Source organism: Periophthalmus magnuspinnatus, chromosome 10 (assembly GCF_009829125.3).
Source record: "Periophthalmus magnuspinnatus isolate fPerMag1 chromosome 10, fPerMag1.2.pri, whole genome shotgun sequence".
NCBI classification, from domain to species: Eukaryota; Metazoa; Chordata; class Actinopteri; order Gobiiformes; family Gobiidae; genus Periophthalmus; species Periophthalmus magnuspinnatus.
This window is the reverse complement of record NC_047135.1, coordinates 23,151,695-23,177,707: the sequence shown is the minus strand read 5'-3', so window position 1 is coordinate 23,177,707 and position 26,013 is coordinate 23,151,695. Positions and strand designations below refer to the sequence as shown.

General features: G+C 36.5%; 1 protein-coding gene across 1 annotated transcript; it reads left to right on the top strand.

Annotated features, from left to right (window-relative positions):
• The first annotated feature begins 6,803 nt into the window (after window positions 1-6,803).
• Window positions 6,804-16,978, top strand: tdo2a (tryptophan 2,3-dioxygenase a). Its single transcript, XM_033974294.2, has 12 exons — window positions 6,804-6,890; window positions 6,983-7,088; window positions 8,078-8,168; window positions 9,369-9,439; window positions 9,688-9,815; window positions 10,409-10,595; window positions 11,485-11,592; window positions 11,684-11,795; window positions 12,912-12,969; window positions 14,278-14,357; window positions 14,883-14,973; window positions 15,662-16,978. The coding sequence occupies exons 1-12, from the start codon at window positions 6,856-6,858 to the stop codon at window positions 15,813-15,815; spliced, it is 1,221 nt and encodes a 406-aa protein (XP_033830185.1). The 5' UTR covers window positions 6,804-6,855; the 3' UTR covers window positions 15,816-16,978.
• The last annotated feature ends 9,035 nt before the right edge of the window (window positions 16,979-26,013 follow it).

The following is a 26,013-nucleotide window of genomic DNA, read 5'->3' as shown; positions in this document are numbered from 1 at the left end:
GCAGAATGCACTGGCACAATGTAGAGCCATGTGCCGCACTTCAAAGCCAAGACCAAGAATAAGGAGATGGCACGGCTTTGTATGAACATCAAAGCTCCGTAGGCATCATGCAATAAGCACATCAGAGAGAAGAAGAGACCGAAAAAAAGGTTTCATAATTCTGACGTGAATTCTATGCGGCGTACGCCAAGGTAGCTCTGTGGGATGACTGAGGAGAGTGAAAGTGGGACAAAGTTCTGATGAAATGTTGTCTAAGAAATAACAATGTCCCAGTCTGTTTTTATTGTGGTTTGAGGATTTTAGGAAACTGGAAAAAGGGTGAGTAAATTAAGGTGCTAAGAATTTATAAGAAACAGCCTTAAACATTCAATTTGAATCTAAAAAAGTTTGTGACTTTTAAAAGTTAAAGTTTATAATTGGTGTGGAATTCTGTTGCCAAATTTGAATTTAAGATTTTAAGGTTATTTTTGGGTTTATGTGTCCACAAGAACCAAAAACTGGCACAAAACATTTATTCAACACACATAAATGTTGTTTTGATTGTAGTTTGATTGCACAGATGAGTGTGTGGACCCAATAAAAAAGTACTGATTTTATGTGCGGACATCACTTTGAATATGTTTTGTTTGTCTGTTTGTTTATTTGTTTGTTTTGTTCAATTGCATTTACACTGGAAATTCTAGAACAAAAATGCAAGTTAAACATTTGCCTCAAAATTGCTGAGCAGCACTATAGGGCCCAGGATAGAACGGCAAAATGTGCGTGGCAAGATGTGCAGAGGTTCAAAAAAGGTTTTGTAGTTTTGTTTTCATTTGCTTAAAAAAAAAAAAAAAAGAAAGATATAAAATATTTTTTGTTCAAACATGTTTTTCTGAATAAATTAATTTTGTAAATGATGAATATTGCCAAATTTTAATAAAGCCATCCCTGCGGGTTCTAGTGCAGACCAGTGGAGTGGAATCTGGATTTACAGTAGTAATCACACGCACTGTATCAGACATGTGGGATCAGAAGCATGGAGAAACTGATTAGATAATTATGAACATGAAATAGGCAACAGATTGAGCTCTCTAATGAGCCACTGTCAATACATGAGCAGTGCGGCTGATTGCTTTGCTGAACTGCACAGTTTTCTATATAAATTGTACTGCTCTGAGAGAGACTGCTGTCACTATGCAAATGTTTTACTTCATGTTAGATGCTTCATTAGTGGACTCACCCACCTCCAGTGAACACCAACAAAACACGAGGAGAGGCCAGAAAAGCTGCCAGTATGAATGCACCATTCACGGACATACTTGACTCTATAGTGTTCTCTACTTTTATGAACCTACAGCATTACGCACAAAGAATCAATATAACCGATCTAATAAACATACCTGGAGTTGTATTTATTTTATTCATAGTGTTTCTGTAATCCCAAAGTGCCTGTTCAACAACCTCCAGTAAACGTGTTCTCATTATTTTAGTGCTATATGCCTGAGTTACTCATTTTAACCAGTTTGAAGCAATGAGACAATGTTTTTATTACAAACTGCTTCTTACCCAGTGCTTCAGAAATGCAGGTCTAGCGCCCCCTACTGAGTTTTCTGTACAGCATTCATTATAACTAGGTACTGTAGTTTGTCTAAAATATTTCATAATCATCATCTATCTATGCTCTCAGATAGTAATTAATTATAATAATAATAGAAAGTAATACATCAATATTACTACTACTACTACTACCACTAATAATAATAATAATATAAAAAAAAAACATATTACTACCACTGTATTGTCACTTTTAAAGCAGCAGAAGCTCATATTACTGCTTTTACCTTTAAACGTGTGAAAGAAAAGATATCTCCAGTTATGTTTTTGAGGTTAGCGCAAGTAAACTTACGTAGCATAGTATAAGTAAAGGCTCAAAAGAGTAAATTGAACAAATGTCATAATATAGTTATCTTTCAAGGTTTTTTAGTTTATAGAGGCTTTAACTAAACATGGAGACCGCACCTCAGGCTTAAGTCTTCAGTGCTATGTGCAATGCTACATGTTTGAAAACAGTGTAACTTTTATATCCTCTACAATGTGATGTTCTAGGTTTAGTCCTGGTTAAAAAGGAAATGTGTAACTTTTTTCTACTTGTCTAAATTGAGATACTTTTAGTTTTGTTTGGAATGTCCTATAGTTTAGCATTAAATATATCAAACTTATATCTTGAAAAGCGCTCACTTCACACATCTGACCTGTAGCATGGCCTGGTTAAATGCTATATAGACCTGTCATTATAATTACTATATCGACTTATTGTTCAATATATGAAACTGGAACATTTTTGCAGAGTCAGTATTTATCCTGTGTAAAGTTTCTTGGCACTACTGGGACATTTTTTGTTATTTTTTGGCTATATGATTTAAATCTGCTCTTGGATTATTGTGTCAGTGGCATAAATTAGTTTCAGTATTATCTATGTCTATATTTACTTCAGTAATATATCAAACTTAAAATATATTATGGTGACAGCCAGGCCTAATACTATCACATCTTCATGGAGACAAGAATGTAACGGCCCTTGTTCTATACACTGTACTTTTAAGTCCAGGTTCAATCTTGGTTCAGTCCCTGTTTAGTGCCATTTTCCACCTGTTTTGATTGCGTTCACACATATCCTGATTTAGTATTGACTCCAGTTTAGTCCACTTTAGTCCTGATACTGGTTTGGTCCTGTCCTAGTCCTGGTTTAGTCTTGGTTTAGTTAAAAAATTTGTTCTAGTTCAGTCCCAATTTTTATATGGTTTGAACGCATGCTTAGTCCATAAAAACTTCTCCAAAATCTCCAAAACTACAACTTTAACTTATCTCTGTTGCCGTAGTTACTAATCAGAGGTACTACATTATCTTCCTCCTCAGTGTTTTAAATGGGAGTCAGTACAAAGAGGCGGACTTACTGTGTGCGGCAGTGCTTGTTATCAGCGCGGCTCTGATCTTGTGAGGAGGAGAGTGGCCTGGGCACTGAAGAGGCCTGGAAAGAGACCAAAACAAGGCCGATAATGATGCTGCCGCAGCTCACACGTTTACAGACGAGAGTGAAGGCTGTGGAAATGGATTATGTGTCAGGGAGAAAGTGGATGGATTTTACAGACCTCGAAAATCTAACTCAAATTTGTTCGAAAATGTTAGAATAATTTTGTATTATATAGATGGAGCAATATTGGTAATGGCGAAGTACAATCAGTCAAATTTGAATGTTGACTGTGATTATTGTCTATCTATGTTTATTTATCTATTACAGAAATTGGGGGGAATAATATAAGAACACATTCTGCTCCCAAAAACAAGTTAATTAATTTTTTATTATTTACAAATGGAAGAGCAAAGTAAATAAGTACAGTGAGTGGTGATGAAAACAGGGGTTGATCGGAGCAATGGAGTATAAGGAGTATAGGAGTATAAAGATGACTCAAACGTGCATGAATCACACTAAACACAGCTGGAAAAATTACAGTTCTAGATGAAAAGTAATCCATTTGCATTTGTTTTGAAATACAGAAAAAAGGTTTACTGTTTGTTACAGCAGATACAGACACAGACTGGCAGCCTTTCGGCGTCTCCCCCTGTCTCCATCCCCGAGCATCTGAACTCTGACTATTTATGCCAGAATGACAATGCTACATACATTTCAAAGCAGAGTGACTTTTGTTTCACACAAGTCACTAAGATAATGAACTTTTACACTTAGACAGGTAGACAACAAGTTTCCTGTGGGATGGAGACAGAGCTTCACACATGTTAATGTCTGACACAGATGAAATGCATTTAAAAGCACAACTTGAATATACTTAAATTTCTATCACACTTTCTCCCTTTTGATTATTCATTAATCATACTTCATAAACAATCATTGTCACAAACAGAACATGTAGAGAAATGTTCATGGAGACAAAGTTCTATTAGTTTATTGATTGAGATGGAGGCAAATTCAACAGTTCATTGTTGTGCTCTGTTCAGTTTGTTTATGATTTGTAGTCACAAGATGACTGCAGTTTTAACATGATGTTAGCGGTGTTCAGTTAAATCTTTCCCATTGCCTGTCCTCTGTCCCTTTGTCCTCCCTCTGACCACTCATGGCTGTACTCTCCGTCCGCACGCAGCTTGGCGTCTCTCTGGCCACAGCTCGTCTCTGGAGTTGTCCTTCAGCCCATGTGTCGATTTCAGGGCTGTGGTTGGGGACATGAGGATCAGGTTTAGTTCTTTTGATTCATATGAAAAAAAGTGAACGGCTGAACTTTTCTGAAATTTTCATCCAGTGACAGTTGAAACAGAAGGATGGATTTAATGATGCAAGTCTGGTTCTGTCCAGGAGAAGACCATGTGTCCTCCTGCTCAGGAGGTGTTTTTGGTCCAGGTGGCCTAATTTGTAGGCCTAATTTTCGAAATAGTAGTAGGCCTATCCAGTCAAAAAGTATCGTAAAATTCTCTTATTCTTACACATCGTATATAAACAGCAGTTTGAACCTACATAGACCATGATCCTTTGCTCTTTTAGAGTACAACTGCTACAAATATATTACCATTCATATTAAACACCTTTTTTTGAGAACAATTATAATCAGTTAGCCTTCTCACACGATCAAGCTGTATTCATTATATAAAAACTCTATTCATTATATAGAAAAGACAGTTATTTGCCTATTCATGGGTTTCAGTACCCTGTATTATGCAACTCGCTGAGGACTTTTCCTCATTCACAACATGTAATATTTGTTTTAAACTGGTAATCGCTATGGCAGCAGTCCAAATTGCTCATCATTCTGGACATATGGCTACACAGATGATATACATATCTGTTTAAATGCACATTGACAGAGAATCTTATACACAATAATATATATTCATGAGAACGTAACAACTGTAATAAATAACGCATTAACTGGCAGCAAATATTTGAGTCCATTGACCTGGCATGTCCTGTTCATCACAGGACAACACAGTAGGTCTAAAAACATTTATGTTAAAAAATAAAAATAAACTTTGTTCCTAAAAAAACACAACTATATTCATTCAGTACTTTGATGTGAGTTTAATTCTCAAACTGAAGACATTTTTACTTTACTCTTAAACCTTGAGTTGAATACTTTGTGTCTTAAGCATTGAGGTGAACTTGTTTCTCTGTAAGAATGTGACACATACTTATTTTAAGACGTCTTCACTAGAACCAGCTGCTTCATCACATGACACTGGTATTGTTGACAAGAGGTCTAGTAATGCACCTTTTTAGTGACTGAAAGCATATGTTAGTGACATATTCTCCCTCTTGGTGAACAGCTAACCATACATCCTTTTGTGACCTTGTACGGACAGTATGTAAAATGAGTTAAGTCCTTATAAGACCTGCCTTCTATAGATAATTCCTTTATGGGGCTTTAAGTACTGGAAAAGTCCCCTGAAACACAACGCATGTGCCTGCTGTCTGCAACTTCATTCATCTGATCAGATAAACTTCTTTCAACTCTCTACCTGGTCTGCAATGTCTTCCTTCATGATTACACAAACTATTAAACAAACAAAGTAGAATGAAATTATTATTATTATTTTTCTATAATTGTGTTTATACAAAAAAACACGCTGTTTCTTTCTTTTTTAGACTGATTCAAAACTGAAAAACTCAAACTTGATTTGCGAGATGTTATTTTTAGAAACTGTGTGGTAACGTGCACATTTTGCCCATTATTATATTTTCAGTTTGACCCAAAAATTTCTGCACATATTCCAAAATTTCCCAGTCAGGGAGCCAACACTCAGGGAGCCAACACGCAATTCATGTTGGCACAACATTATATACACCTTAATGCCTTGACATTGTTTTCAAAACTTCATAAAACATTTTTGCAGAACCTGAAAGACAATGATCAAGCATTGAAACACAGAAACACACTCTGCACGTGCTTTAGTTTGTGTACTGAAATACTGCACACTCTTACCAAAGTCCATGGATCAAAGACGCAAATGCCACGACAGAACACACAGGAATCACAACATGAAGGGATTTTATAAACGGACACAGAAACACTAGAAATCACAACTTTGGCAGTGAAAACCTGTGTTAATCAGGCTTTCATTGAGAGACTTTGATGTCCAAGTCAGATTTCTTGGAATGTCTAACCCCAACTGCTAAAAGGCAAGGATTTGAAAAAGTTTTTTCAGCATATCTCACTCTCAACAGCTTGAAGAGTGTTTTACATTTTGTTCACAAAGTTTACTTTTTCAAGCATTCTGAATCATTTTGTGTCTTGAGTGAATCATTTTACAAAGTGTGCAAAAAACTTGACAGATTTATTCAAAGTTTCAGAGTTAAATTAGAGTGATGATTGTGTAACTCGAAACACATTTGTAAAATTTTATATATTTTTGTTTATGTCTAGAAACGTCCAGATATTTCACGACAGGACTCGCTCATAGTTTCTTTTCGATCGCTACATCAGTTGTACAGACATTACATAATGACTATGTACACACTGTCAGTGAACACAGTAACCTTCAAAATTCTCTACTTAACTCCATTAAAGAATCTATATGTAGGTATTATACTGAAAATCCCTTATTTTATTTAACACTTATGTACTTCCACCAAAATATACATTTCTATGTTCTGTTGTTTTTTTGTTTTTTTTTTATTTATTATAACATCTTTTGTGAGCATTTTACAGCAGGCGAGCAAAGGTGGTTTTTGCGGTAAACATAGGCGGACACAGTTTCCTCTCGTCTGATTGGTTAACAGCTTTCTTTAAAAGTCAAGCTGAAAATTTTCTTTAGTAAATATTAACGTTGGTCTCAACAACAACTACTACCACTACTCCGGCTGCTTTCGTCATGAGTGGATGTCCCTACTTTGAGAAGCGGCATTTGTACGTTGACATGCATGGATATATTAAAAAAAGAATTTGGATTTTTTTTATATTAGCTGAAGTGACTTACCTTTTGCGCTCTTGATCTTCAGGTTGTTCAAAAACAGACCTCCCAAAACTGAGGAAGAGGACGATGTGGCACAGGCAGGAGTGAACAAGGCCAGTAAGGGAGGAATCATCTATGGAGACTACCTGCAGGTATAAAATATTCACTTAACAAAATATAACCAAAAAATGTACACTTAATAAATGTTTACAAATAATATACTTACTATATATATATATATATATATATATATATAGAGGTGGGCAATATTAAAATTAGATTATTACATTGTAAGTGTAAATAGAGATGCAGTGATCATTTGTGATTTTTTTTTTTTCCATTTCGATAACAGTTTTTAGTGTGTACTGATATCGATTGATACAGTTTATACCAAGTTAACCTCCTGAGACCTGAGCTCTTGCATGACATGCTTTATTAATTTCTCTGTTATTTGGGCTGATTGGGACCTGATGAGTGTAAAAACAAAGAATTATCTTTTTACATTATGTAGTTTCTGAGAAAAAAATTATGTAAATCAAATGTCCTCATATGTGGACATTTTAATAATTTTGATAAAACATTTGAATAATGATTTGCAAAAACGATTAAGTGCCTGAACACAGCAACATTTGTCATGAATGTAAAAGCAAAATGAGAAAAACAAACACTAAACAAACACTGTGTCCTTTGGAACAATGTGTCTCGTGTGAAGAGCTGCTGACAGGAGCTGGAAGAAAAAAAAAAAAAAAAATTTTTTTTTAAAACATTCTAAACTGTTAAAAAATGAATATATATATATATATATATATATATATATATATATATATATATATATATATATATATATATATATATATATATATATATATATATATATATATATATATATATATATATATATATATATATACACATATGTTGTCCACATATGAGGACTCCAGGGCTCAGGAGGTTAAACACAATTCAGTACATTTTATTGGGTAGGAGGAGGCGATACCCGCTATCAGTATTGTGATTCATTTTACACCTTATTCAAGACATTATCCCTATCGAAGTAAAGAAAGAGCAAAATGAAAAATATGTCCAAACATTTTGATTAGTGCAGTTTTATTTTCAGAGTAAATATTCTTCTTTCTTCCAGCTGGACAAAGTTCTTGGGGCGCAGGTCCTCCAGAGTGAACTGAAGGCAAACAAAATCCACGATGAGCATCTCTTCATTGTTACTCATCAAGGTAATGTTATGTGTACAGTAAATCTGAAAACTGAATTGACTAAATTTGAAAAAAAAAAAAAAAAAAAAATATATATATATATATATATATATATATATATATATATATATATATATATATATATATATATATATATATATATATATATATATATATATATATATATATATATATATATATATATATATATATATAAAGTAATTTTAAAGAGCAAACCCATTATTGTAAATGTAATAGGGTCAACTAACATCAACTAGACAAAGTATAGTAAAAGACGAAGACTAAATCTGTCAACTGACTAAGTCGTTGTAAGAGCTGCTCATCCAAGCTGTGTCTTCAGTTCTAGACATAGTATAGTATAACATTAGATGTATCTATCTAAGTGGCACCAGGCCAAGTCGCAGGTCAGATCTGTGGACAGGCATCCCACTCACACTAATAGAGAAATGCATGTTTTTCAGGGTATTTTGATCAGCAATAATAATAATAATAATAATAATAATAATAATAATAATGACGTCATAGTGTGTAACATAATTGGTGGTTTTCAAATTGTAAAATGTGAGGGTGTCATTCTCCCAGATGGGGGGTAACATCCAGATTTCCTTATTGTTATACTTTGCTATGAAGAATATAAAGGTCACCTAATAATTCATATCAGCGATTCGACCCAAGAACTCACTGTATCACAAAAAAAAAAAAAAAAAAAGCAAAAAAAAAAAAAGAATTTAACAACATTCATTTTAGTGAACCCCCATTTATATTAAATATTGTTGGCCTATAGAATGTTATGCAGAAACATTACGCAGTGCACCTTTAAGCTGTTGGGTTGTTACAGTGATAGAATTCAAACTAGTATTGTCACAATAAAAAATTTCAAACTTAATTTTGGTACTCAAGAATAGACTTGATACTCAATATTGATTCCTTTTAATACTTTTGTCATCCAAGCAGGTTCCATAGTGATCCATGGGTGTATGCTAGTCTAAATCAAACATGTCACGTTTAAAATGAATCTTTAAACTCTTGTTGAGTTTAACTGCAAACTGACCTAACACAGAAAAGTGAAGACTGGATGATTATCAACTAAAGTGTGTGGAGTCAAATGGAAATGAAACTTCCCTGTATAATTATCCCAAAACCTCTCAGTGCTGTGGGCTTAATGAGAGCTGCAGTGTGATCCTGTCTTTGCTCCCACAGCCTATGAACTGTGGTTTAAACAGATCCTCTACGAGCTGGACTCTGTGAGGGACATCTTCATCAGTGGACATGTAAGTCACCACTCCTGGACTCTTTTTTTAAGGTTATGTAGTAAAGTAAAGTAAAGTAAACATTGAATGAGAGATTGCTTCTAAACTTTTGAGTGGCGTTTAATCTAAAGTTTGGACACACCCTCTTTTTGACTTTTGACTGGCAGGTGTGATCAGATATACAAGACCCAGTCAAAAAGTGTGACTGTTATTAATATATGTTTTTGCAAGGGGGAAGTATATTTTAAAAACTGATATTCTCTGTTTAGGTCCGTGATGAGCGTAACATGCTAAAGGTGAACACTCGGATCCACCGCATTGTGATGATCCTCAGACTGCTTGTGGACCAGTTTGCAGTGCTGGAAACCATGACGGCTCTGGACTTCTTTGACTTCAGGTGCCTGGAATTCACTAAAACATAACTAACCTGTTTATAATTCAGATTTTATAAAAAAAAAAAATACTGACTAGTTTTGTTTTTTGTTTTTTGTTCTTTTGAGCAAAATATGTCTTGCCCCAGTACAGAAATATTGTATAAACAGCTCATGAGGTCAAAATAAACCTGGTGTACACTGACTTCTAGTGCAGTACTTTTCGGGACTCGCGCGGTTGCCAAAAAACATAGATAGTCATCAAAATCAATGCACACTGACCTCGGCGAAGTGCAAGTGCGGGTCTGGGTGAGCCGCAGGTCTGCAGAAAGAATTCGCAAAGAGTATTTTACTTTCTTTGTGACTAATTAGGATGCTGGGAATGCATAATGTGAGTAATAACTTGCAAACTGTTTAAAATTGACTACCGTATTTCTGTTTTTCACATTTTTAAACACAGTAAAAAAACAGGCACGGTGCCTTTAACACTGCTAGTTGTAAACTCTTGTGAACTTTTTGATTTGTGAGATGTACCTGGTTGTCCTGTGTAGACTTATTCCCTCTTCCTCAGTATGAGCTGTGTCTCTGCTTCTCACCCTCGGCTCTATGCTCTGAACAGGGAATACTTGTCTCCTGCCTCGGGCTTCCAGAGTCTGCAGTTCCGTCTGCTGGAGAACCGAATCGGCGTTCCGGATAACCTGAGGGTGCCATACAACAGACGCCATTACAGAGACAACTTTAAAGGGCACGACAGTGAGCTGCTGCAGGCGACTGAGCAGGAGCCCTCTCTGCTCAAGCTGGTGGAGGTGAGGCAGGAACAAGCAGCTCAGTACAATATATGTAGGCAAGCCTCTGACAATACGACTTATATTTAAAGAGTGTCTAAAGGTGCACTGTGTCACTTTTGTGGTGGAGGGCACGTGTATTGTATTGCGATTACATATGCTTGACTCCATGAAGATGTACTTACTTTGCCTGGAATGTTCCACAATATGGCATTAAACCCATCTAGCATTTATAGGGTATCTAGCAAAAATATGCTGCATTCTTCTGTGAATGGTGTTACCTCTCCACAGATCGGACTTGTACCTCGGTCTGGATTGGCACCTGCTTGTTTCTACAGAGATTAATTTAATGCCACATGTGGAGTCCTTTAGGCAGAGCAGTAACCTCTCCATAGAGAAACGCAGGTGGCATGCCCTCCAGCAGAAAAGTTAGTGCAAAGTAAAAGCAAAATGTAAAATCTGTCAACTGGACAAAAAGTTGTAGGAGTGAAGACGTTCCGCTGCTCATCCAAGCCAATTCTTCAGTTCTGGTCAGATTACTGGAGGACGCTGCCTTATATCTATATAAATTTTACATTTCAGACCTGGACAACTGAGTGATTACACTTACATAGAGCAACTTTAGGTGTTTTTTTTTTTCTATTGGTAGAAATATACATAGCTAAGTCCCCACTTTCACCTGCAAAGTGAATCAAGGTCACAATTTTTTTTTAATCCATTATTTTAGTTTCTCTGGCCCCCCTAGTGACTGGTTAGACCCTATGCATCTGCCTGCACAGCCTGCTTTTGATTTAAAATGACTAAACCCATGAAACTATTACATAATACATGCACACCCCTACAACAAAATATAAACTTTTTACTCCAAGTGAAGGCCAAATGTCTGTGTGCTAACCACTGCTTTTGTCAGGAATGGCTGGAGAGGACGCCAGGCTTGGAGGTGGAAGGATTCAACTTCTGGGAAAGACTGGAAATCAATATCTTTGAAGGTTTGAAGGCCGAGAAGGAAAAGATCGAGGTGAGATATAATGGGAGTTTTTAGTACAAATGTGTTACTGAAGTTTGGACAGCAGATGGACTGAAACAACAATTTTTTGTGTTTGGGGCAGAAAATGATGGACGGCGAAGACAAGCAGGAACTGTTGGAGGAGGTGGTCAAACAAAAAGAGCTCTTCACTTCGCTGTTTGATGAGAAGCGACATGACCACTTAGTCAGCAAAGGTACGATAATGCAGAAAATGAACCTTTATGATTTCCTATCAAGTTAGAACAGAACAGACAGAGCTAGCAACATGAACCACAGCACTGACTAGTATTTTTTAGTATTGATACTTTGCAGTGACATCACTCTGGGGGTTTTCCATCAATGAGCAATATTCAGAAGAACACAAACACAGCATGATACATTTTTGGATTGCCTTAAAGCTCACTAAAAATACAAAATAGAGTTAAATAAAACATTTTCAGGAGCTTGGTATTAATGCAAGTTTCCATGGTCCCATTTAGGTGTTTGATTTTCAACAAAAAAAAGTGAGAGCAACTGAAAAACTGTGAGCTAATGCTAGCTATCTTGTGACTGTAATGTTATTTGAGAGGGACTTGATTAACAGCACAAATAACCTCTTGTAGTTTCAGCTAGGCCAGTTCTTTATGGTCAGATTGTGTTAAAATAAAGCTTTGATTAAAGTAACAGAGCTTCAAACAGAGCAGTGCCTCTAGTTGGTTTTTCCCATCCCAGGAAATGTTGATGACATTTGCAAAGTGTCAATATTTGCTGTGAATAAATGGGCGCCACCGGAAGAAACCAAGAAAAGTGCAAAAATAAACACTACAATAAATTTGTTAACGGTCACTTTTCTGGTCAAAGAGTCTGTTCCTGGAATGCTCCACAGTATGGCATTAAATGATAGATAATACTTAAATGTGCTATTTAAAGTGAGGGCATAATGCAAAATAAACTTTTTGGAGCCTTTTACCATATTATAATGTTGTTCATCCATGCATGTATGAAAGCGGAGTGGCATTTTAATTTGTTGTTTTTGGCGGATATATCATTTTCAAAAAAAATAAAAGGTAACATGGTAATCTAAATATGTTAGGAGTTAGCAAATAATACCCCATAGAAAAATATACATTCTTACTGTGAATGAGCTTGCCTCTCCACAGGTCTGTAACTTGGTCTAGTGCCATCATGTTCTTGTGAAACATTCCAGATCAAGTGTAAACCATTTCTCACCTCACTCCTACACTTCCCCTTCCTTGTGAACACATACATTTGCCTCTTCATTAATCCTTCTAAATGTAATTCCCTCCTGTTGTGTATTGCTTTGTAACAAGGCGAGAGGCGGCTATCCTACAAGGCTCTCCAAGGCGCGCTGATGATCTACTTCTTCAGGTACGCAGCTTTCTTCACCTTTAATTGTCTTCGCTCTGTAAAATTGCAGGGGAATTATGTTTCATTAAGATCATTAAGCAAGCTCTCACCTCCATTCTAACTGTCAGCGTGAACAGATTGTGAAAAGTGTGCACGACTCAGAACGAAGGCACTTTTATGAGTTTGGGACCTGTGTGGTTAGAGGGTATCAGAGGAGTACATGAAAATTTGGACTATACTGAGACTAAACCTAGAACTAAACCAGGACCAGAGGAGGGTAAAGTTTTCAAATGATGCACTCAAGTAAGAGTAACAACAACTCAAGTAGAAGTACAAAGTAGTGGTCCAAGAAATTACTACTCACCTGTCAGGACATAACATCTGATTTATAATTTGAAGATAATGTAGTTTGGAGGACAAAAGCATAAAATTTGGTATTTTCAAGGGATAAACACAAAAATTCATATCTGAAAGAGCAGTGCAAGAAACACAAATGTTCAAATCATTTCATATCGTCAACATAAAGGTTTTGTCACTTGTAGACTTACTCACTGTGGGAAAAGTAACCAAAACCTTTACTCAAGTAAGAGTACTGTTACTTCAATAAACATATCACTCAAGTAGGAGTAAAAGTATGCTACTAAAAATAACCCTGAAAAGTACAATTTCTTTAAAAAGTTACTCAAGTAAATGTAACTAAATGTAACTGAGTACTACCCACCTCTGACCAGGACTAGTACAGGACCAAACCAAGTCTATTTATGGCTTGAGTGCACTGAAAATTTCCATTTGAAACTACAACTTATCCCCGCCCACAGCTCAGTAATACAGTCATTAAAAAAGTTCAGACTGGTCTTACAATTAAAGGCACCACTGTGTGCTGTCTGCATCTTATTATAAAGCGTTTAAATCAGCAGTAAACCAGGAAGTAGCATTGTTGCACTGTTAGCGTACTAATTGTCATGCATTACGAAAGTATGGAATAAGTTTGGGCTGTTGCAAATGGTTAAGATTAATTAGTTTAGCTTTTCCCCACCATATTAACAACTGCCCCATACAGCAATAGAAACATTTAGGGTTCGGAGGCAGGTGAGAAACAATGCTGCAGTTTTGAACTCAGAATTTCCAGCAAATATAACAAACCTTTCACAAAACAAAAATGGGCCTTTTAAACCAATAATCGCTCCAATAATAGAACCAAAAATCCCATAGCTCCTGTACGTGCTCTCAGAACAAGGCGATAATGACTTGACACCATGGATGCTAACGTGAGGTGTCATGCTAGGCTAGGCTAAGTGTCTGAACCTTGTTTTTTTGTGATACCTGCAGAGAGGAGCCACGTTTCCAGGTCCCCTTCCAGCTGCTCAACTCCCTCATGGACATCGACACGCTCATGACCAAGTGGAGATGTGAGTGCAATGGCATTTCTGTAACAAAATCAAATAGATAAGTTATTAAAAGTGAATGATAATACACTTTAAATGTTAGACAGTGAGTGTATATAGTAACAAGAGATCAAAAAACATCGGCCATTAGTCACAAATGTTTCACATGTGTAAAGAAGATGGTAGCACTTTACTTCACTACAGTAACAGCAGAGTAATAGGATGGATATCAAGGTACGTTATGATTACACATGGAAACAAGAGACAGCTGTCACTCTACTTTATTTCAATCTCTTTTATGTTTTTATGTTTTTTTGTTTTTTACATGCACACTCAAAATCTATCACATTTTTGGAGTTATAACACTCATCATTTAAATCTTCTTAAAGGTCCAGAAATCCGGTAACAACATCAGATTTTGGTGTGCATTTAAACGCAGCCCTTGTTTTAGCTTAGTTGCACTTCCTTCATTCTACATTGTGGTGTGAAGAAATGACTTGAACAATGACTATTTATAACATGGGATTTACTCAATGCCTTTTCATCCAGATAACCACGTGTGCATGGTCCATCGGATGATTGGCAGTAAGGCAGGAACAGGCGGCTCCTCGGGCTACCACTATCTCAGGTCCACCGTCAGGTACTACATTATTACTTTATTACAAGACTAAAATTTGTTAATATGATATTTTATTCTGGTTGGCTTCCATTTCTTTGCAGTATGTTAACAAGGCCTGTGTGATTCTCTTTAAGGTATACTGTACATAAATGTTTGCGTCAGTCATATTTGCACTTTTTTAAAGATGTATTTGAACACTTTACTGCAGCATTAGCTCCAGCCAGATGGTTTATGGAAAACAGGACTGTAGTGTGCTGTATATAAATAACTGAGTTTATAGTCATTTAATATTAAATTGGCTCTACATATTGTCAAAAATATTCAATTCAATGAGTATTCAAAACAAATATGGAGGAAAAACATATAGACCATTGATTTAAAAACCTAAATAATATAATTTTATGTAGATGTAGAAGAAAGATAGGCAGACACGGCCCTGTTGTATTCTCACATATCACCAGTAGATGCTATCTACTTCATTGCTGTCTGATATTCTGCCAGCTCTGGCCTGACAGAAGAAGACCAGAGAGCACAGGTGAATCTGAACAAAGGCCAGGTGGGGGGAGGGGGAACAGGTTTCACATCTGCATCTACTGGTAAAAGGATAAATAAATAAATCGAATAATCTCACAAGTGGTAAATTTAAGTTTTTTTAGGGCATGTATGATCTCATAGAAAAACTAACCTTTGCCTCTCTCTCTCCCTGCAGTGACCGCTACAAAGTGTTTGTGGACCTGTTTAACCTGGCCACGTTCCTGGTGCCACGCAACTGGGTCCCAAAGCTCAACCCAAGCGTCCACACGTTCCTGTACACGGCCGAGTGCTGTGACAGCTCCTACTGCAGCAGTGAGGACTCTGACTAGGCCACACCGCTCTGCCATTGGTTCAACCAAGCTCCGATTATTAAAAAAACCGAAACTAATTATAGGCCATTTGGATCCTGATAAATATATTTTACAGAGGTGAGAGTGAATTTGTGAATTTTACTGCAGTTTGTGGGCCTTGCCATATGTTTCAAATATCGGTATTGGCATTAGAAAATATCGGTTATCGTCCACAACAGCAAGACAATAATCTGATATTGGCATCGGCTGAAATCATTGGAATTTACAATATTTCCGCCCATGACAAATTACAATACATTTCCACTATAATGCCATTTCTGTGGTGGGATGTTGACAATCACTGTTTTTGGAGCATTGTTACTCTGACATGTAAACACAAAAAATGACATAGAATCTTAGCAAGCTCGAGCCAAAATATATTTTTCATTTCAAAGTGACACTAAAAGCATGTCACATATCCTGTAATAATTCCAGCAAAGAGAAAAAAGGATATGACCGGTTAATCGGAATTTGTGCATTAGAGAAAGAAATGCATTTTGTTATTTTGTCAAGTACTGACTTGACTGAGTCTTGTTTTTGTAATGGGGCATGAATTGTAGTCAGATGTAAGCTGTAACTTTGTATATATTGTTAATAGTGCAGGTGCCACATATATTTTGTATAGTATTCTTATTGACTGTTTAAATACATGTTGATATATATTTATAAAAGTATTAATCATCTTGCATCAACTATGATGTATTTGTGTTGATATTGTATTTACATGTACACATTGTGTAATGCTTTTAACATGTGTAAAATGTACTCAAAGGTTCAGCTATATATACTTATCCGTAAAATGTTACTTTTACTGTTACTTTTAAATAAAGTTATATTTAATGGAATAGAATGCTATTAACCTGTACAGTCCAACTTTCTACATGCAACAATGTACACAACGGAGGTTACACATACAAATGCATTTAATTATACATAATCCCAATTACTTAATTTTAAGTAAAATTTAAACTGCGAGTCTCCCATTTATTTATAATATTCTTTTGCTGAGTAAGATAGATGCATCATCAATAATTTATTTGTAATAGCAATCAATTGTCCTTTAGGGTTTCAAATTGTAGATATCTTTGTAATAACTGGTCCAGTAATAACTTTCCACATGAAAAAAACAGGAATACATTGTCTTGTCTTGTCTGTCATGATATCATAAGGTGGATCAGAGCATTTTGAGCTTTGGAGATGTAGCCAGAATAATAATGCAGGATTATTTAAACATGTGTGAATGAAACAAAACACACCTCCAGGTATGATAATATTCTAATGTGGTTTAAGGCTCACAAGACTAAATTTTGCATAATATAGGGCCTTCAAATACGTTGCTATCTGCTGAAAGGACTGTAAGCCACAAGGTTAAATCCTAAAAAGAATGACATTCTATAGGCAGCCCTGCCCTCCATCTCAAATTGCAATGTCATTTTCCTTCCAACTGAAAAATGCTTGATTTTGTTGTTATGTTCAGTCAGGGGCCACAGCTGGAGCCATCATTGCAGGGTCAAACAGGGACATGTGGAAATTCAATGTGGCTTATGAATGATAATGATTTGCAGTATTTGTAGGGTGACAGCAGTGAAGAGGGCAAAGTGTTCGCCTTCTGACAGGATCAAACCTCACAACTGTAGGCTTGGGATATAGGACATGTGTAGTCATGTGGTGACTTGGGACAGGAAAGGCATCAGGTGTAAACCTACTCAGCCAGTTCCTGTCACCATAACAAAGACGGAGCAAACAAGATTATAGATTATTACATTGTTTTTGACAATGTAGAATATGCACTATATATATATATATATATATATATATATATATATATATATATATATATATATATATATATATGTTCCCTATCATGTCTACTCTGTTCTTTATAGAAACATATCCACCATCTCCTTTTGAGCGCCCCCTAGATGCCTGCATCATCCAGTACAGAATCTCCCCAATGACAGAGTCCATGTAACTCAGGCCTGAATTATTGACAACAAAGCCAAAGCCAAAGCACTCCTCCTCACTGTTACATAACCAGCCCTATCCTCCTGTGCACAGCACAAGAGTGGGGCAAGAATACACAATACTGACTTGTTACCAATTATTTTATTTACACTATCATTGGTAACAAGTCAGTATTTGGGAGCTCCAGTATTGGGGAGCTCCTGGAAAATCGCACAACATGGCAAACATAGACAGACATAGATACAATAGATTATTACATTTTAATGTGAAAAATCCTTATCACGCCCACAAACAATAGCTTGAGATATTGCTGTATCGAGAACAGGGTTGGAGTCTGGACAGAGGAGGAACAGTGTGGTCTAACAGGTACCCACACTTCAAACTCTGGCCCTGCAGTCAGGTGTTTGTAATGAGAAACACCTGGCTGTAATCAGGGCAGTCCTGTGTGATGTTACCAAACTCCTAAAATTTCACACACTTCAATTTAGATGTTTTTGACTCGAAAGCTGCAAATGTATCTACTTTGCAAACCTAGTGTAGAGGTTAAAACTTCCCCTATGCAAGGTTCATTAGGCTACAGTGCAGGCAGCATCTCGGACACGTGTCTTCATCAAAAGTCCAGAAAATATTAGGTTCCAAACGTTTATTGGCGTACCTTTTAGTCATCCACAAATGCACACATCTCAGTGCTCCATAGACCACGGTCAAAGAATGGCACCATCCCTGTTGTATCATTTGTTTGTTTTAGTTCACCTCCACACACCAGTGTGCCCTCTGTCCTCTCTTATACAGGGCAGATAACTGCATGATACAATACAAGTATCGTCATGTAGTGTAGAGGAATAGATAAGACATGACCAAAATGGCTCCAACACCTAGTATTACCAAAAAAAGCATTAGGAACATTAGACAACACTACAGTATACTACACCATATACAGTTTTAGTAGAAAAAAAAAAGTTGATTTAGTGTTTAGTACTGCTTAAATTATGTAATCCTACCCTTGAATGCTAATGTGCGAGTCAGTGACTCATACAAGTTGAAAAAGTCATGCACAGGTTGGTATCCACTACTTTTATATTGGGCCAGAGTTTGAAAAGTGAATGAATAAAAAGAAAATAGCAAATATTTGTAATGTAAAGAAGGTAGTACATAGAAGATATAGGTAAGGCAAAGAAGATATTTGTACTGCATGCACGATTACTGTACTGCATTGAATAAATTTGTACAGCAAAGAAGATGTATTGCTGCATTGAATATATCATCATCATTTGAGTGGTATAGCTATGCCAGTGCAGTGAATGCTCTGCATGTGTGTCAAGCCTGTTTTGTTGCTACGCGCAGAGACAGCATGTACCGTCAAGTCAGACTGGAACAATGGTGGTTATGATCCCTGCAAATAATCCTGCCAGCTGACAGCCGGCTCCAGCTTTGCCAGGGCCCAGACACCACGGGATCTAACATGGCCGCCTCCTGACCACTGTGCACACCACAACCACAACATTGAGCCACTGTCTGATGATCTTACTAGAGTTATGTCAAGCTTGTAACCAGTTGTTAAAGGGCCCATATCTATGTTATAATATGTTATAAATCAAAAACATACCCAGAGTTGTGTTTTGTTTCTTTCATACATGTTTAACACACACATTTGCAACCAAGATTCATATTTGGAAATCCGAGAGTAGAGCCAAAGAGCAACCAGGAGGTTGTTGAAGGTACTCAAGCCTTAGCAACGAGGAGCACTACTGTCTATCAAACCGGTTACTAACGCTAGCGGGGTCAACCTCAGGGAAAGAAGGCACCCGACTGGTCTGTTATTAATGTTCATATCTTGATTAATGAAATAAAACCACCAGGATCGTGTAGAGCTTTTTAATATAAATGTTTGAAGGTCAGTATGACGAACCTGACAGCAACAGTTGCAGAGAAAGAAGTAACAATTTGTCAGTAGAAATAAATTGGAACCAGAAGAAAATGGCACCAGTTCGCACCCATGCTCCCTTCCTATTTGGAACGTTTTCTATTTTTTTTATTTTTTTTTATATAACTAGTAAAACGTTGAATTGCACCATCCCTGTTGTACCATTTGTTTGTTTTAGTTCAGTGGCTGATGACCTCTGGGTCTGATGGCTTCCCAGTAACCTCTGCACTAGTGATAATCTGAATGTGTGTTGACAGTGTAAATATTACAAGTCTCTCTTCTAGATAATTCTGCTCCTCTGACTCCATTCATTGGTCTAATAGGTTAAATTGATGTGATATTCTATACTGCCTATACTTAATGGGGAGGGGTTAAGGGGAAGTGGAGTGGTTGTGTGGTGAGCAGGAAGTGACATTAGGCCCAAGCTGAAGACAACACTCGATGAGCTTAGACCCTAAGAAAAAAATAATGAAAGACAGCATTTTCATGGGGCCAATGGAAAAAAAACCCTATGTAAAAATCAGAAACTTAGCACAAAAAATAGAACATATCATACATGCAAAAAATTGTATTCTGACAAAAATCTAAAAACATTACAGCAATGAGAGACCTTATAACAAATCAAATTTGTTATACGCATAGCCCATGTCAATTCCACCCTAAACCCTACATGGACTCAATCATTGTGTGTGGAACCTAATATTAGCTACATTTTTCCTCTCATACTTGCATTTTTACACCATGAATTCTCATTCACAAGACTGTAATATTAGGAACTAGACCCATGTGCAGTGTCCTATTGCCCAGCACTAATATACACTCTGTGCATAATGACAACCTGAATGCAATGATATACAATTTACCTAGCTGTGATATTAAATTGCTCTACAGTGCCCCCTGGAACTTTTGAATTGGGTAAAGAAATATACTTTGTCAGATAGAATTGGAATTTGGCACAGGCATCCATCTTGCCATACTGAAGAAAAAAGTCAAAAAAGACATATCTCTATCGTCAACCCTGTTACCATAGCAACTTCAAAAATGTGTCACTGAAATACATGGGGTTCAGAAAACTGTACTTTATTGTAGACTAAAGAGACTCTTTAGAGTAATTCAACAACAGCCTAAAATTCAAGTTTCCCCCAAAAAATTAATCAAAAAGCACAATTAAAAAAGGTTGAAAGGCACCCCCTTAAAAAAAACTTGTCAAGTCAAGTAAAAAAAAAAAAAAAAAAAAAATTATGACCCCACCCTAAACCCAACATGAAGGTTGGCCGTATTTTTTGCAAAATTGTTCCCCTCATACTTTGAAAACCTCCAAGGGTTGAAAATTGGTCAAAATAACCTAGACCCATGTGCAATTAAAGATTATTGTTTAGAGTTGTTAATGAGCTGCAAAACAGTGGCCATTTTTTGAACAGCATAAAAAAATACTCATTTCTCACAGGTGATTTCATATTGATTCAAACCCTGTAGAAATTTTTTGCACATTGAGAACCTGAACATAATAATGTATGAGTTATGGTATAAAACTGCTCTACAGCACCCTCTTGAATGGAGTAGTATGTACACACGGCAAAATTGTTGGTACCCTTCCGTAGAAAAACTCACAATGGTAACAGAAATAACTTGAATCTGACAAAGGTAAAAATAAATTAGTGATGTTATGTTCCACAAAGCACGTATCGAGGCTTGCTTCATTTGGGGGAGGAGCTGAAAATGATGACATCCGAAGCCTCGTTGCCCAGCAGTACCACGTGATCGCTTCGGGAAGTGGTTCGGATTTTGCCGCGAGCTTTTACTGCTATATAGACCCCTCAGGCTTCATTCAAATGTGTTGTATGTTTGTAGGAGAGTTGCGTTTAGTTGAGAGTTTGGATTATACGTCTGGAGAATTTGGATAGTTGATTTTGAATAGCGTTTATATAGTTTGTATATAGTTTGGAAATAGTTTGCAGATAGTTTGCAGATAGTTTGGAGAGTTTAGGGAGAGAGATTTAGGAGAGTGAGGTGAGTTGAATAGGTGATAGGATGGAGCCAGAGAGGAAGAGAAGGAAGGTACCTTTCAGAGCCCAATATTGGAAAACCCTTTGGGGTACTGGGAAAGGCAAAAACTGATCTACCCAAATTTATACAAACTGGCACTTGCATTTTTGTGCACACCGGCATCCTCTGTGCCTTGTGAAAGGCACAGAGGATGAGGAGAGGTTGTTTCAAAAAAAAAAAAAAAAAGAAATCGTTTAAAACCAAAAACTGTTGAGAAACTCTTGTTTTTGAATAAAATTGAATACAATTTCCCCTGTCCAGTACATCATTGTCCAAGTTACACAAGCATTATCTGTGCCCCCTTTCCCTAGTTCCACAAGCACTTTCACTGTCCTCTGTCTGATTACACCCCTTGCCATTTTCAGAAAAACAGCTTTACTTGCCATATTTGGGAAAACGTATGCACACAGAACACATACAAAATTATTATTATTATACACATATGTGATAATATATGGACACAAATGATTTGGTCATACATTCTTTGTCATTCATAGTGATTCCCAACATACACAACAGACAAAAACATTCAATGCATCACACATTATGTGGTTCAGATAAAGCTGCCTGTGATTAACTCGTGCAGTACACTTAGCACTTTAGAACTCGTGCAATACACTTAGCACTTTAGAATTTGTGCAATACACTTAGCACTTTAGAACTCGTGCAATACACTTAGCACTTTAGAACTCGTGCAATACACTTAGCACTTTAGAACTCGTGCAATACACTTAGCACTTTAGAACTTGTGCAATACACTTAGCACTTTAGGACTTGTGCAATACACACAGTACTTTAAAAGTTGTAGTAACCCTCCTGAGTTTATGTTTTTGACTTGGCTTCTGTCCTGCCCTGTATGTATTTGACTGTATTTTGTGTATGTGGTATTTTATGTTAAATGTGACCATCAACCTGTCCAGGGACAACAGATGGAAACTAGCCTGTGGCTAAAATCTGGCATATTTACATATGTATCTTATGTTCATTAATATGCACTGTCCCTTTTCTAAATAAATAAATAAATAAATAAATAAATAAATAAATAAATAAATAAATAAATAAATAAATAAATAAATAAATAAATAAATAAATAAATAAATAAATAAATAAATAAATAACACACTTGGCCAGTAGGTGGGTTCATAAGCACATGAAGCTTCGAGAAATGAACCCTTTCTCGAACCAGTTGGCTCAAGTGGTTCAATGCTTCATGAGGCTTCATCTCACCATCACTAAAATAAAAAAAAATTATATAAAATTTAGCCAAATGAAAATCAGACATTGCTTTTCAACCATGCTTCAACAGAATTACTTAAAAAAATCATAAAACAGGCCTGGGCAAAAATGATGGTACCCCTAGAAAAGACTGAAAATAATGTGACCAAAGGGAAGTGTTAATCCAACGTGTGTCCACTGATTAGTATCACAGGTGTCTACAATCTTGTAATCAGTCACTGGGCCTATATATAGGGCTACAGGTCGTCACTGTGCTGTTTGGTGACATGGTGTGTACCACACTCAACATGGACCAGAGGGAGCAAAGGAAAGAGTTGTCTCAGGAGATTAGAAAGAAAATTATAGAGAAGCATGTTAAAGTTAAAGGCTACAAGACCACCTCCAAGCAGCATGATGTTCCTGTGACTACAGTTGCATATATTATTCAGAAATTAAAAATCCATGGGACTGTAGCCCACCTCCCTGGACATGGCCGCAGGAGGAAAATTGATGACAAATCAAAGAGGCGGATAATACGAATGGTAACAAAAGAGCCCAGAAAAACTTCTAAAGAGATTAAAGATGAACTTCAAGCTCATGGAACATCAGTGTCAGATCGCACCATCCGTCGTTATTTGAGCCAAAGTGGACATAATGGGAGACGACCAAGGAAGACACCATTGTTGAAACAGTAATGTTTTTTTTCACCCTCTTCTCTGAAAGTAACTGTGGGCTGCTTAGCACTGGAAGTTACTGGTAGCATCCGGTGGAGTCCTTTTTCAGATTCTAAAGCAAATATCCATGCTTGTAGCTCATTAATTTCTTGTTGATAGTTCCCACAGCGTTCAGAGAAAGAATTCCTTTGGTTTCTTCCCCCGGACATGTCACTGGCATGTCTGAGGGAAGGTAATAGGTCCTCAGTGGTGGAAGGGGGCACTTAAGGTTTAACTGTATGAGTTGGGTCGGGATTATATGATCTAAAAACATGTTTAATAGTTTACATAAGTAAGAAATGGTTTTAGGAAAAGTCAATCACTGACATTTTGCAACAAATCTGCAAAAACCTGTCTGGAATTTTGGGAATGTTTTGGGAATAAAAATTATCATAAGGGTTGTAATTACACAAAGTTACTATGGGAAATTTCCTTTTTTTTCCCAAAAAAGTCTGGTAGTCCACCCCTTTGCCCTCCTAACCATGATACAACAATTCTTTTCTTAGTGCGTAGTAGTTACACCTTGTTAAGTTATGAAGTGGAGATCCTTGGTTAGTCTGGGTTCTGACATTCCACTACCTCCTCATTCCACTGCTGTATTCACACTGTCCAAACAAAAGAATCATTCCCTTTCATTACTTATTCAGTATATTACAAGTGCAAAATGTATCAAGGTTCCTACTTTTGTTCATTTCCATGTATTAGATTTAAAGTATTAACCTTTTATATACATTTTTATTACTGTTACAAACTGTGTAAATATATGACGCTGCCTGGTTTGTAAATGTAGTAGCTTAATTAAAACACAAATCAGACTGTCTTTGTGAATCTGCAAAGGAGGAATGGTAATCTAATTGTTTTCTGCTGCCATCTACTGTCTGGAATGAGTTTGTATTGGTTAAAAACTGACTGACTACTCTGACAATACCAGGGTTTTAGCATAGCTTATTAAACTACAAAAATTATACATGTAGGTTACTCCCAGCACAATTAAATTAAATGTCAATATGGTGAGAAAAACTAAAACTTGTCACTAGAAATCTTACTCTGTGATTTGGTTCATACTAATAATACTTAACATTTCAAAGGCAGCCACATAGGTGTTTCACTACTGAGGAAACTGAATCATTATGGTTTGTAAGTTAGTAGTTACATGTAACTAATAGACTTAATAATACATTAGGCCAAACTCTCTGAACTTTAAATCTTTAGCAGATTATAAAATAAAATGATCAGCTACACATTACTTCAGCACTAGACCCTTTATAATTGTGTGGTCATTGTACTTTATTTTTACTGTGTTAAAAAGAAAAAAAAAAAAGTTCATTTATTTTTATCAATTTGCAGCGGTCCAGAGTTTATAAGCAGGTTTCACAACTTACAAGTTAACAACAATTGGTATGCTAACAGCGTGCTTCTTGATTTAAAAGTAAAGTGCTTTATAATTAGATGCAGACTTTAAGACCTCAAGAACTACTTACAAAACATATCTACTGGGCAAGACAAATTTTGCTTAAATATATGGTGGGGAAGAATTGAGTAAAGGCTTCATTAAGTAGTTACTAAGCCTGAATAATGCTTAATAAACTATTTGTTTATTATGAGTTAAGTCTTTGTTCATGCTTTATTGAAGTTAATTAAGGTGTGCTTATAAAGTGTTACCACAGAGCAAAATATTAGGAAAGGCCTTGATAGTACAGGATCTTTTATCTCCTTTCCCACAGTTGATCTTAGACAGACCCAGAGACAGATAAAAATGCAGGCAGAATGAATGCAGTGTGGCCTGTAGCAGCAGATAAATGTAGTCTGTCCACTGTCCTCGGGGAGCGCCCTTACACTCACTGTATTTCACTATAATAGTCCATGTACTGTGCTCATGTCTCTCCCGGAGGAGCCAGACTTTAAAGTGAGAATACGATCACCCCGGCAGCAAAACCATCAGATACAAGTAAGGCTGAAAAAGATACAACTCCTATTCTCCCAGATCACATTTCAAATACAGCTCATCAAAAGTGGACCTGTTCTGGCGAGACGTGGTGAAGAGGAGGAGATGGAGAGGCTGGGGAGGCTGATGGTTTGGCTGCTGCAGCTGAGAAAGGGTACATAGCTGAAATAACAGGAGAAAATGGTGTAGGGTTGCGAGATTAATCACAATCAAATAAAAATCGCAATCTGAATGAATGCGAAGACAGAAATTTTTTAGGTAATTTTTGTCAGAAAAATTGCATTTACGTATTTTTCCCAAATTGTGCAGCCTTAAAAGAGTGCATATAAATATGTACATCACAGCATCATATTAAAATTTAAAAATCAA